At 35.5% G+C, this 14,335-nt stretch overlaps 1 protein-coding gene across 1 annotated transcript; it reads right to left on the bottom strand.

The window, feature by feature from the left end:
• Window positions 1–29: 29 nt before the first annotated feature.
• Window positions 30–8,339, bottom strand: LOC105420998 (uncharacterized). Its single transcript, XM_011626769.3, has 2 exons — window positions 7,730–8,339; window positions 30–384 (listed from the first exon to the last, which is right to left on the bottom strand). Exons 1-2 carry the CDS (start codon window positions 7,902–7,904, stop codon window positions 167–169), a joined length of 393 nt encoding a protein of 130 aa, XP_011625071.1. The 5' UTR covers window positions 7,905–8,339; the 3' UTR covers window positions 30–166.
• Between the last annotated feature and the right edge of the window lie 5,996 nt (window positions 8,340–14,335).

The following is a 14,335-nucleotide window of genomic DNA, read 5'->3' as shown; positions in this document are numbered from 1 at the left end:
GAGAGAGAGAGAGAGATCTACTAAATATCTGATGACAAACTACAATTTCATACATTTTGATATCTGATGACAAAGTACAATTTCATACAATTTAAAAGCAAAAAGCTTTTGAGATCATTAAATTACAGTGGAAATGGCAAATTAGAGGGGCAGAAAACGAACGCAATCACGTCGTCCTTTTGAAGATAGAATGTGGACTTCCTCCCTCTTGTCTATCAAGCTCTTCCATCCTAGCAAGGCTCGTTTTCATCCTCTTCAAAATGGCGGGCAATGCTGATGCATTTGCAGAAATCCTAGATTTAAGCAGCTTTATTTTCTCTGAAGTTTCGGGATCTTCATCTACTGTCATGGGCCTTTCTGTTGATTCAGTGGGTTCTTCTGCTTCTAAAATTCAATGAAACAATGTGGCTCGTGTAAAAAGAATGTCTAAAAGGCCAAAAAAAAACATAGAAAAATGAAATGTTGCTTGAATGGGGTTCACACTTTTACAGCAATGAGGCAGAGGAAGTATATTAACTACGACATACCAACAAGACAGTTTAAAAGCCAAACAAGATTGTTTTGGGAGCTGACTTACGTCCACCAATCGAGTTGATCGGTAGGATAGCTGGGTTTTTCAAATATCATAATAAGCTGGAGAAAAACAAGATTGGGGTAGTATTCAATCATGGATGGTCAGGACAGCTAAACCACTCTTTACACACGAACAAAAAATAATGGAACAATATATTTGCTGAAATACTCTGGCAAAAGTTTTCATCTATAACACAAGGTGGGTAGGTGAGTCCAATTGACTCCCAAGTTTTTCCAAGTACAAATTGAGTTTTTAATACTGAGAGCATGACAAACACACGTTAACTAGAGAGTAAATCAATAAGTGGAAACAGAAACAGTCTATGAGCAGGTCCACGAGGCATAGAACTTACTCATGAAAATGAGATCATACTGATTAACCACATTTCACTAACAGTTACTAACAACCAATGTGACCCTATACTCTATAGACTACCTTACATTATACACTTCCTCCGAACACACTACACACGCACTGCACATTACCTCTTGACAGTGCCTCAAAACACTGAAATTTATTTGCTAATGGAACAATCTTCTACCGAATAAAATGGCAATCAACCTCAATGTTCAACATTGAAGAATGGGAATGTTAACCCTAATCCCATAAGCAACTGTTGTGATGCTGACACAGTAATCAGGTTCAGTGTCTACTGAGCATCTTAGAGAAATCATTAATGAACATAAAACCTAGAAGCCAAGTACTACCATGATAAGATGAAATGATTGATGAACATACAAACATTGACGGTGAGACCATGTCAGCATCATTCTTTTGAATACACGGTCTACTGAATCATCTCCATTTATAGAACTATCAACAAAGTAAAAATATCCCATTGAAACAACCTTAGGGACCACTAGCGCTATATTAGATCTAATGGGCTGCTTTATCCCAAATTACAGTTTAAACACTAAAATCATACATCCCCTCACAGTCCATATCAATTATATCAAAAAGCTAATAACTCATCATCATCATCATAGCCTTTTCCCAACTAATTGGGGGGCTACACGAATCCTGGCTTGCCACTAATAACTAAAGAACTTTAAATTGCACTTTATTCAGCACCTTTGAATCTTCCATTAGTTAAGTTCTCGAAATGATGATCATCCTGATTTGGCTCAGAGATCAACCCAATCACCCCAGTCCACCAATCAACATATATTGAAGCAATTAAACAATAAATAGCACATAATTCCCTTCTTTCTCACATAATTCTTTGTGAAATAAGAAAAATAAGACTTACAAGCCCTCCCTCAATGGGTATGGCCCTCGAGGCAAATTGTATCAAGCACCTTTCTCAATCCATTAAAAAGAAAATCTCACAAATACCCATGTAGCCTATTGTAACAATCACAACTTATGCAAATCAAGTAACATAACAAGAGAGTGAAAAATAATTAAGAAATAGACGCCAAGGAATAGCTTAAGCACCACATACAATCCATGCCACAAAGGTTACAAGTTAACTCCATTTTAAAGAAAACATACCATTAATCCAATGTTGTATAATATATGCTATACAGTACCCCAAATTGGCACCCACTCTCCATTCCAATTACGAAGGGTGGATATTGGCTGCCCTGCAGATGTCCTAAGGTTCCTACTACCAATGATCTCCACCGTTTGCCATATGGAATAGGAGAGGACACCCTTTGGAGTACCCTATAGTCTATTGGCTCATTGTAATGCTTTCCTCAATTTCTATAGAAGTACACACCTTTCGTCACTAACATAGATGGTTCTCTATATCTATAGCAACCCTAACACCTTATACAATATATTATCCGCCTTGTAAAGCATTGTCACTTATGTTTATAAAGGCCACACTTCATAATAATAACAACAATAATAATAATTAGGTGGAGGAAGCGGATTAACTTCTAGAAATGCTAATAACATTACAGAAATAAAAAGAAGCCATAAAACAATGCAGGAAAATCAATATGCAAATAAGTGATAAATGAGTATGCAAAGGTGTAGCAAGGTTAGGCACTGCTTGGGTTTCCGTGAGAATGGCGAGAACCATGTGCTACAACCATGGCCACGAGGGGTGGTGATCTTCGTATGGTTGTTGTGGGTAACTCCAGCCATGGTGAGGTTCTTCCCATGGATGGAAAACCCCCTGATCCTAATAGTTTTCCTAAGATATTTGGTGGTGATGATGCGAGGAGTCCAAAACTTTCGCACGGCTCTCGTGGTGCTGCTGGTTTCGAAGAAGCGACTACTTTTGTTGTTCACTTTGTTACTAGATCTGGTAAAGGACATATTCGTTCACATCTTAAGATTGGATCTGGTGGTTCTTCTATGGGTGGATCTACTATGATTGGATCTACCTTGGACAATAGAGGCTTTACCGTTGTCAACAATGATGCTTCTGGTGTGTTCCTTGATCATGGATCTGATGTTGTGCAAGCGTCTAGATCTCTTGGACCTGTGTCGAGAGATCAAGTTGCAGATGATTTCAATGTTCATGATGCTGATCATGACAATGTTGGGGTCAAGGATCATCGTGCTCGTGATGATCGAGTTGTTGTTCATGATCGTGATGTTCAAGGTGATGGTGGCGATCGAGTTGTTGTTGTTGATGTTCACGTTGATGGTGGTGATCGAGTTGCTGCGCAAGAGAGCACGATGGTGCTGCTTTAGATCATCATCGTGTTCTTTCTCTTGGCAATATTGTCGTCGGTTCTCACTGACTATGGAGTTGCCGAAGGCTGGTTTTCTTGGTCAAACAACCAAATCAATAGGAGATGCAAATGAGAATGATTGGATCATGCCCTGACAAACACACACTAGGTGCTTGCTTATCCAGAGTCTAAAGTGGAGCTTCTCCCCAAGAGGAATTTTGACCATTGTCCTTTGGTGGTAACCATGTCAAATCTGAGCCCAATTGGCCCAACGCCCTTTAAGTATTTCTCGACTTTAGCAGAAAGCACCAGATTTTATTGATGTAATTTTGGCTTCTTGGCAAGGTAGAGTGGGGGGCACGAGCACAGCCATGTTCCTCTTTGTCTCAAAGCTGAAAAGGTTAAGGGGGGAATCTGCGTGCATGAAATAAGAACGACTTTGGTCATGTGGGTGATACAATTTCAGCTTTTCTGCAGCAACTATCATATTTTCATGATAGTCTGAACCTTGATCCTTCTAATGAAAATCTGATGATGGAGGAGGGCTGTAGTAAGACATTACAGCAATTTTTGGGCCATGAAGAGAGTATGTAGAGGCAAAAATCGCGCCAAAATTGGTTAAAAGAAGGGGATTCCAACACAAAGTTCTTTCATTTGTCTACTGTGATAAGGAGAAGGAGTGACCATATTATTCTTCTTAAGGATCAAAATGGATCTTATCTGGTTACTGAAATGGATATTGATAATCATATGATTGGTTTCTTTGAGGATCTCTTGGCTTAGGAGAGCACCATTGATCTTCACTTAGCTGAACAATTCCAACCTTCTTCCTTGTTAAGTCATAGTCAGCAAGAGAAATTGATTGAGGATGTTACCATCGAGGAGACAAAAGATTGTATTTGAGGTATAAAGAGTGAGAGTGCCCCAAGCCCTGATGGCTTCTCAGTAGAGTTCTATAAGTACAGTTGGGAGGTGCTCAAGAAGGATCATTTTCTGGCTCTGAATGATCTCTTTAAGAAAGGTAAATTTCTTAAACAAATCAATTCTTTTATTCGTCTTATTCTTAAAGTGTTTTCTCTTAGTATTATGAAATAGTTTCATCCAGTTCTCACTAAAATGGTATTATTTCAGGTTCCCAAAACACCAAAGGAATACTCGGGAGCTTGATCCATACAAAGACTGTTTGGAGAGTACATCGAGAGGGTTGGACAGAGGAGTCCCATTCCTGTAGGACTAGACACTTTTTGTTAACGAACCATGGGCCGCAAGAACAAGCTATCTCCATCTCTTCTTTTAAATGGAATCGAAAAATAAGAAAACCTTCATCAATCTAAAAGATCTCATGGTCATACTTCAATCTTCACATCTTTTGCAGCATACCTTTCATGTATGTCCACTCAAGTCTGCGCCCCAAAAAATAACCCAATAAGCAATTATCCTATCTGTTCAAGCATGAATCCACCAGCTCTTTTGCAATTTGAACATAAAATCTACCATCAATGGTCTCAATAGGGGTAAGCTCGAGATCAGCAAAATAGTAGACTTTGTTCTGAACACCCCTTGCTCCAGATAATAAGTCCATAGCCTTGCTCGAACTCCAACAACTGCTGGGGGCAGCAACATTCATCTCCTTTAACATCGATCCTAATAACAAAAGGGTAAACTCCTCCTTGCCATGCCTCATTCAATATCATTAGAAGCAGAAATAGATCGAATACCTTGTTTGCTACCATCATGAACACCATTCAAATAACCAGCAACATTCTTACCAATAAAAAAAACACCATTAAAATAATCTCCATTAACAACACCACGAGCAACTCCATTCACAACCCCATGATAACCAGCAATATCATGATCATTAATAACCTTGTTAGATCCAACAACAATATTGGTAGGAGAAACAGCATGATGATTTATATCATCAGCATCATCGTGCTCATCTGCAGCAACTCGATCAACACGATCACTAATCGCCACTCAATCATCACGAGCATCAGCAAACTTACACGCATCAGAAACTTGATATCTTGGCACAGATCCAAGAGATCTAAAACCTTGTACATCCTCGGATCCATTGTGAGAACCGACAACAATATTGCCAAGAGAAAGAACACGATGATGTTATAAAGCAGCACCATCGTGCTCATCTACAGCAACTCGATCACCACCAGCAACGTGAACATCAACAACAACAACTCGATCACCACCAGCAACGTGAACATCAACAACAATAACTCGATCTCCCACAGCAACTTGATCACCACTGACAACTTGAACATCATGATCACAAACAACAACTCGATCATCACGAGCACGATGATCCTTGACCCTAATATCATCATGATCATCATCACGAACATTGAAATCATCTGCAACTTGATATCTCAGCACAAATCAAAGAGATCTAGACCCTTGCACAACATTAGATCCGTGATCAAGGAACACACTGGAAGCAGCATCGTTGACAGCAGTAAAGCCTCTATCATCCAAGGTAGATCCACCAGATCCAACCATAGTAGATCCACCGGATCCACCCATAGAAGAACCACCAGATCCAATCTTAAGATGTGAACCAATATGGCCTTTACTAGATCTAATATGAGAATCAGATCTAGTAACAAAGTTAACAGTAGTAATAGCCACTTCTTCGAAACCAGCAGCACCACAAGAGCCGTGCGAAGGTTTTGGACGCCTCACACCATCATTGCCAAACATCTTAGGAAAACTACTAGGATCAGGGGGGTTTCCATTCACGGGAAGAACCTCACGATGGCTGGAGTTACCCACAACAACCATACAAGGATCACCACCCCTCGCGGCCATGGTTGTAGTAAGCAGTTCTCACCATTCTCATGGAAACCCTAGCAGAGCCCAACCTTGCTACACTTTGCACACGCATATTGCACTTTGAGTGATTTATATTGTGCATGGTGCACACACGGTGTAATATGCATGTACAATCTTTAGGAAAGGGGCTAGGTTGTGGTGGTAGCATCCCCATACCTAGTTACTATGTTGTGGTTTCCAATCCTGCTGACACCACCAACTGACACCTTGAAAAACAAATCTAAATCCCTAATCTATCTGAAAAAACGGGTAGGGGGCTGTCAGTCTTCCCAACTAAATTTATCCTCATCATCATAGCCTTTTCCCAATTCATTGGGGTCGGCTACACAAATCTTGGTTCACCATTCTGCTCTATTAAAGGTCATACCCTTAGTGAGGCCATAAATCCTCATATCTTTCTGAACTACTTCCAACCACGTCCTTTTGAGCCTACCCCTTGCCCTTTTAAGTCCTTCCACTTGAACTAACTCGCACCTCCTAACAGGTGTTGTACTTGGTCCGTACCACACGTGGTTAGCCCACCTGAATCTACTCTCTTTCATCTTATTGCCTATCGACGCTACACTTAAATTCTCCTGAATTAATTCATTTCGATGTCTATCCCTTCTTGTCTTGCCAGTCATCCATCTCAATATCCTTATCTCCACTACACTCATTCTATGGGTATATTGTTTTTTGTCCGCCCAACATTCAGCCCTATAGAGCAAAGTGGTCTCATAGTTGTCTTATAGAACTTGCCCTTCAGCTTCACTGGTATGCGGTGATCACAAAAAGTTTCAGTTCAACATCTCCATTTCGCCCACCCAACTCTAATTTTGTGTGCAACATTTTCCTCAATCTCTCCATTTTTCTGGATTATCGACCTAAGATATTGAAAGTGCAATCCTTTTTACTTCATGGCCGTCAATCTTAACTACTTCCTCATCTCTACTATTACTATTACGTCTCTTATTATTACGTTTTCCCCCTTGAATTACCCAAAAAAAAAAAAACTCTGAAGCTTCAATTTTCATATCCTAATTATAAAAAAAAACTTTAACCTCTTAAACACTTGTTAGCGTGCTGTAAAGTCACCAATTTAAATTTTATACACTTACTATCATGTTCTAAACATATCTCACGAACCCCTAAACACTTGATAGCATGACCTAAATGCATCTACTATAGGTGAATTATTCAAATTCTTGGGGTACAAAGTTCCGACAAAGAGAAGATGCAAGAAGAGGAAAACATTCTTAGGCTTTTTCCGACAGAGCAGAAAAAAGTATAATCCATCTATACATAATCAGAAGACCCCAAATTCTCCATGGTGTGCGGGAGATATCAATCACAAAAAAATAGAAGTACGAAAAAAAATCTGCAATTGATAACCCTAGGTATCAGTATCTAAAGTGTTAACCATGAATTATAAGCACCATTCTTTTGAGTAGCACAAGCAAAACTGAACAAAATGACAGGGAAAAAATACGTTGAGAAACATATTTGAAAGCCCTAGACAACATTTTCAAAGAGGTTCAGTCCATGAATAAAAATAAAAAAAATCCTCCACATTCATGAAATTTGTTTATCGGCTCCCATAGATCTCAAGAAGGCTCCGAATCATTAGCTTGTGATAAATAAAACAAACCAAGTGATAAATCAATCAAAAAAATAAAAATAAAAAAATACATACGTAAATTAGGGTTTCTTGCCAGAAACGCAGGTCTCATGGAGACCAGAAGTGATGAGAAGGTTTCTGGATTCATTAACGTAGTTCTGTAGTGAATAATGGTTTGAGCCATTTCCTTCACTTCCTGTTCCAGCACCAAAAGCTCCTTATCTTCTGAACTTCCCTGATCATCCGCCATTAATGCACAGAAACAACATCAAGGGGTTCGAAGGCCCATAAATTCAAGGCTCCCAGAGAAAATCTACGGTTTAGACTCAGAAAAACTGAATTTGCACTGCCCTCTTGATGGAAACAAAAAAAGGAAAAAGAGCAATGCAGTTTCAAGACTATGAATCAGATAAAACGATCAATAACAGGAAAAAACTAGGGTTTAGAGTTAAAAAAAAATGGTTTAGAATTCAAAAAGCTACGGTTTTCAGCTCAGGTATTACAATCGTGTGAAAACGGGTTTTATTATTTTTCACGGCCTTTGTATACTATAAGACAGTTTCTCTATGATCCACAACGTAACAATCATCTTTGACCGTCAGATCTGACATCGGGCGCCTTAGGAGTCGTAATATAGAAAAGTTGGTATTTCTGATCACGGCTAGTGGCACGAGCCGGACTGCCCGATTTCATGGTTAACGGCTTGATATAATAGTGACCTTCTTTCATGAAAGCTGAGCAATCCTACTGCTTGCTTTCCTGTTTTATGTATGTTATATATTGTTTTAAGTCAATATTCAATGGATGGTTCATCTAAAACAGGAAAGTATCAGTTGAAGACTTGAACCGTTCATATATAGCTTTCAATTCTTGTTTTGCCGTCTAAGTCATGCTACAATCTTTTATTTTATGATAGGTGGAGATGGTTATGTCCTCAGATTGCTTAGGTATGGCGATGGTTGATACTTCACAAGGTTTAGGTTTGTATTTGGCTGACTTCAATGAACAAGATTTTGACAGCCGATAATTTGATCAAAAGAGGCAATATTTTACCTAATGTATGCCTACCATATAAATCTGGTGCTGAGCCTGTTGCGCATCTTCTTATTCATTGTCCTTTCACGTTGCGTAGTTGGTATTGGCTGTTTGGAGTGCTAAATATAAATTTGGTTCTCCCTCAACATGTGGAGAGGATTGTTACTCAATTGTCTTTACCTCATTTGCGGAAGGTTGGTAAGATTGTTTGGAAGATAGCTAAACGAATCATATTGTGAGAAGTTTGGAGATGAAGGAGTTTTGAAGGGGTTTCTTTATCCCTGGATAGATTGATTCACTCTATTAAAGTTACAATATAGTCCTGACTATCTGTGCAAAAAGTGGGTTGGGGTACTTCGAAGGTTGATGTGATGGCTAATTTACATAACCTATTTCTTATGGGTATTGTAAGTAATAGACATAAATGCTTTTGGTTAGCGTCCCCTGTTGGTATATTGAAACTTAATTTTGATTACAGTTCTTTAGGCAATCCTGGGTTAGCAGGTTTTGGTGGAGTTTTACGTGGTTGTTCTGGTAACATCATTTTTTTCTATGTGGGCCATTTAGGTTGTAGAACTGCGAATTTTACTGAACTTAATGATTTGTTCTATGGCATAAAGATCATCATTTATAAAAAATGTAGCAACAATTATTTGATAGAAGGTGATTCGTTGAATGTGTGATAAAATGGTGCAACAAAGAGCAGCGTATTCCATGGGAACTTTGGCTTTTATGATTATAGAATATGGATATGTCTTCCTCTTTGATAGTTTCCTTCTTTCATGTTTACCGAAAAGCTAATTATGTGACGGATGATTTGGCGAAGGGTGGTGTTTGTTTACCTGCTCTTGTTGTTACTAATGATGTAATTTCCTTTCTTTAGTACTAATAAAAAATAGAAATATTTATCAAAAAAAAAAATTTATTGCATAAGTTTTCTCACTTTTGTTTTGATGTCTTTTCAACATCAATACAACCTTTTTCAAAGATTTTAAATGTACATTTTATGATGTCAAATTAAGGGTGACAATCAACCTGGACTTGGCACGACCCGACCCAACTCGGCCCGAAAGGTAGACTCAACCCAGGTCCTAGTAGGTTGGGTTCAAGTCTAAATCTTAGACCCAAACACTATTTGGGTTTGGATCAAGATCCAACCACGTCTAGGTCCGGGTCCCATATATATTTTTGGGTTCTAATTTATGAAAAATAGGTAAATATATTTAAAGGAAAAAGTGTATATAAGGTTGCAACCTTAAAGTGTAGAATTACAAATGTGCCTAAAAATCCATCAAAAAATGTTATTTTAATGTTGAAAAACCCTCTAATTGTTCATCTTGACATTGTGATGTATGAATATAAAAAAAAAAAGATTTCGAATCCCAGAAATAGTGTAATTGCAACACATTATCTAGACCGTTCATTTTCAAGATCTTCATATGTTTATAGATCTACTTGATTTTAACCATTTTTGAAGTTTTAAATTTTATAATTAGATATAAAAATATATTTTAAGATAATTCTAAAATAATTTTAAATACGTATATCTTTTAATTTTTGGGTTGGGTCCGGTTCCCACAATGTATTATCTGATCCGGCTCCAGCCCGTTGCCAACCCAAACCTTATATAATTTTTTTTCCTTTTAAAACAAGTAAATCTTTTCAAGAAACATATATACAGGTATTCTTAAGCGCTTCTTTTTGCAAATAGTATAAACAAAGTATTTTTAAGGCTTCAAATTTGGGAATATAATCTCTTTAAACTAACCTTTCTCCTCCTCCTACTAGGACGAAATATCCCATTGAAGCAGCTAATCTCATACATATCATATGTACGTTTCACGTTTTTTCTTCTCTCATATATACATAAATTACAGATGACCTCATATATATATATATATATATATATTAGGACGAAAGATCCCATTGGAGCGGCTAATCCCATCCATATTGTATGTATGTTTCACGCTTTTCCTTCTCTCATATATACATAAATTACAAACGACCTCATATATATATATATATATATATATATATAGATAATCTAAAGTTCACAACCCTTCAAATTATAAAGGTTCATTTTATAAAAAAAAATTACCTTTTGTGATATATTACTACAAGACAAGAGGTACTTTTGTTATCTCCATAAGGGGTAAAACTGAATTTTTTTTCAAATTTGTCATGGCTTAATGGAAAAGTTACCTATTAAATTAATATATTAAACAAAAAATAATGATTTTTTTTATAAATACATCCATCACAACCCCTTCTATCATTAACCTTTGTATTTTGAGGGGTTGTTAACTCTAAACAAACCCTATTTTATATATATATATATATATATATATATATATATATATATATATATATATATATATATATATATATATATATATATATATATATATATATATATATATATATATATATATATATATATAATGATCTAATGCAACGGCTATGTAATAGTATATTGCAACCACACCTCTAGAAAATCATATTTTTGGCATTTTTATGACTTCAAAGTTTGCACACACATTCTCTTCATCCTCATAATCAATCCTACAAAAAAAATAATTCAATTTTTACCCTAGATATTGTCAAAATTAGTATCCATCCAACAATGAATCTCGACCATCTATTTGGTGAATTTCTAGATCTAAGCCTTAACAAATTCAAAATCACTTTTTTCCTTTTTAGCATTATTAATCTAATGTTGGTAACGCTTTATAAAAGTTTTGGGAATAAAAAAATGCTTCTGAGACCTATATCTAACCATCTCAATAATGGACGGATTATATTAATTGGGCTAGAATGAAAACTTTCTAGAGCATTTTTTTCAAAATTTTATTTTTGGTGATTGTTCTTCATAATGAAAAGAGTGTACAATTAAAAATTCATGTCAAACAACTGTCTCTAACATAGCTTTTGAAGATGGTTGCATTATACTACTATACAAACTCCAAATTTTATCATGCAATTTTGTTGTAAAAAAATCTTAGGATTATCTTAAAATCTATTCATATCTAATTAGAAAATTTTAAACTCAAAAAATGGTTAAAATCAAGTAGATCTATAAATATATGAAAATCTTGAAAATGTATTGCAAGATGCACTATTTCTGAGACTAAAAATCTTTTTTTTTTTCGTATTCATATATTTTGATGTTAAGATGATCAATTAAAAGGTTTGTCATCATTAAAACAACTTTTCCGACCGTTTTTTAGGTGCATATATAATTATACATTTTAAGGTTGCAACCTCATATAAACTTTTTCCATATATATATATATATAGAGAGAGAGAGAGAGAGAGAGAGAGAGAGAGAGAGAGAGTGTGTGTATTATGGTATATGTTAGTGAGATAATTAATATGTGTGTGGTTTGTATAAGTGGTCAACCTTGAACAATCAAAGTAAAGTGCACCTTAATTCTGGTTAAAAAATGCAGATCTAGTATTAGAAATCTTTATGATAGTCTTAAAATCTGTCGACACTCGCAATTATGAAATTTAGAGCTAAAAAATGTTGCAGATTAAGTAAACACTCAAATTTTTTAAAAATGGATGGTCAACACAATGTGTTACAACACGCACTATTTTTAAGACATTAATTTTTCTTTTCATCTCTAGGTCGAGATGAATAATTATATAGTTTTTCGACATCGGAGTAACCCTTTCGGGTATATTTTTTAGGTGCACCTTACTTTACATATAAAAGCTCACACCTTATATAAATTTTTTTCAATTAATATTATATAAAAGTAAATGAATAAGATGTTAAACAGTTAAACATTTAATGCTTTTTGATAATTTTCTCAAAAAGGTTGAACACATTCTATATGTAACCAAGAAAAAAAGAGACCCTCCAATTTTTGGACGGTCAGATTTTAAATGTTTAATCATTAAAAGTATATATTTTCTTAATTACTCAAATCCCAAAATTTTATACCAAAAAATCTTTGTAATTTAGCTCTTTTGTCCAAGAGAGCAAGTAGACAATTGCTCCCACAGTAGCACCGGTTCTACATTCTTTCGTCTCTATACAAAGGCTTATCAATAAACTGCATTTTCAGCTTATTAATTTAACTTACCTCTGGTTTTTTAAATTAATGCATTCTAGGTTTCATAGTTTGCATGGATTACTTACCACTAAAGGCTTCTAATTGCTGATGGAATGCAAACAATGCCTTTTCATGAGTTCATTAGATGCCTTCTCCTTAAAGTTAATATCAAATATCACTGCCATACATTCATAATACATGACTTTGTTGGGGAGATTTTGGCTATGAAATGAAAGAGAAATACTAATACACAAAATATAGAAAACACAATTTAAATTGACCTTTATCATCATTATCATCATCGTCAGAGCTTTTTTTTAACTAATTGGAGTCGGGTACACGAATCCTGGTCCGCCATGTTCATAAAATTCCAAATTGCCCTTCAGGAAGATAAAACACATGCAATAAAGTGAGAGTGTAAACATAAAGATAGTTGAGATACTTCCATAGTTGTGTATTCTAATTTTCTATGTATGTTGAGAAATTGCAGGTTTTCCGTAAGCCAGGCATATTGTTTTTGCATGTTTGTCGGGTTAATTTTGAAAAACTAATTGAAAAAAGAATATTAAAATCTGTTCTTCCTTTGATTTGATATCGTTGCCAACATACTGCATTTCAAACTCTCAAGCAAGAGGACTACATGAACTATCAAATTATCAGAGATAGTACGTAGTAGAGGGGCTGAAATATGATACAGTGGCTAGTGTTCAACTCCGCTGGTTCAACTTGGAACTGGGCACTGGCTGATTCTAGTTTTGGCTAGTTTTGGAGATCTACCAAGGTATTTCAAAAAAATTATATGAAATCTAAAATTAAGGGATTTATTTATAATGTATTTTTTAATGTTTTTTTTATCATTTTGGCAAAGATTGGAAAGTGTTCTCTCTATGAATAGTTATTTTTACATTTTCTCATCTTTTTTAAAAAATACCCTTGGGCACAAATCGATTTTTTAAAATCTATTTTTTTCACTAATTTTCAACTACCATTTGGATGTGTTTTGTTTAATCATTCTTTAAATATGTTTTTTTATATTTTTTTTATATTTTTTTTTTGTATTTTTTTAACACGTTTTTTATCGGCAGGAATTTGCCGAGTTAGACTGATTGAACCGGCTTGTTTATTGGTTACTTGGAACACGGATAGTGGCCCATTTTTTGAACACTAATAGTGGCTCTGTTTAAATCCTTTTTCTTGGTAAAATGGATGCATTCCTTTTTCAAAGAAGGTGTACCATACTACATGGATTATTGTGTTTACATACTTTTGTATGTATTCTATGCAGTAGACTACAAAATGCAACACGTAGAAGCCTATGTAGCATTCAGCCTCTATGCATAATATAGAAGTGTCGAATTCAACTACTAGAGGAGGTTTGGAAATTGATTTTGTATCGAAAGTTTCACAAGTTGACCATATGGACCACCATGATCTTTGAATCCGAGAAAATAAATTTTGAGCCTTAAGTATGATTATTTTGTAAACTTTTGATCATTTGTAACTTTTTATTATGAGATGAACATTGTTTTTAGAGCTTCAAATTCATGGGTCTGAAACTGAATTAAATTTTCAGTGATTTAAAATG

This window comes from Amborella trichopoda, chromosome 7, assembly GCF_054954075.1.
Source record: "Amborella trichopoda isolate Santa Cruz 75 chromosome 7, AtrichopodaSantaCruz75HAP2 v2.0, whole genome shotgun sequence".
NCBI lineage: Eukaryota > Viridiplantae > Streptophyta > Magnoliopsida > Amborellales > Amborellaceae > Amborella > Amborella trichopoda.
This window is presented reverse-complemented; position numbering and strand designations above follow the sequence as displayed.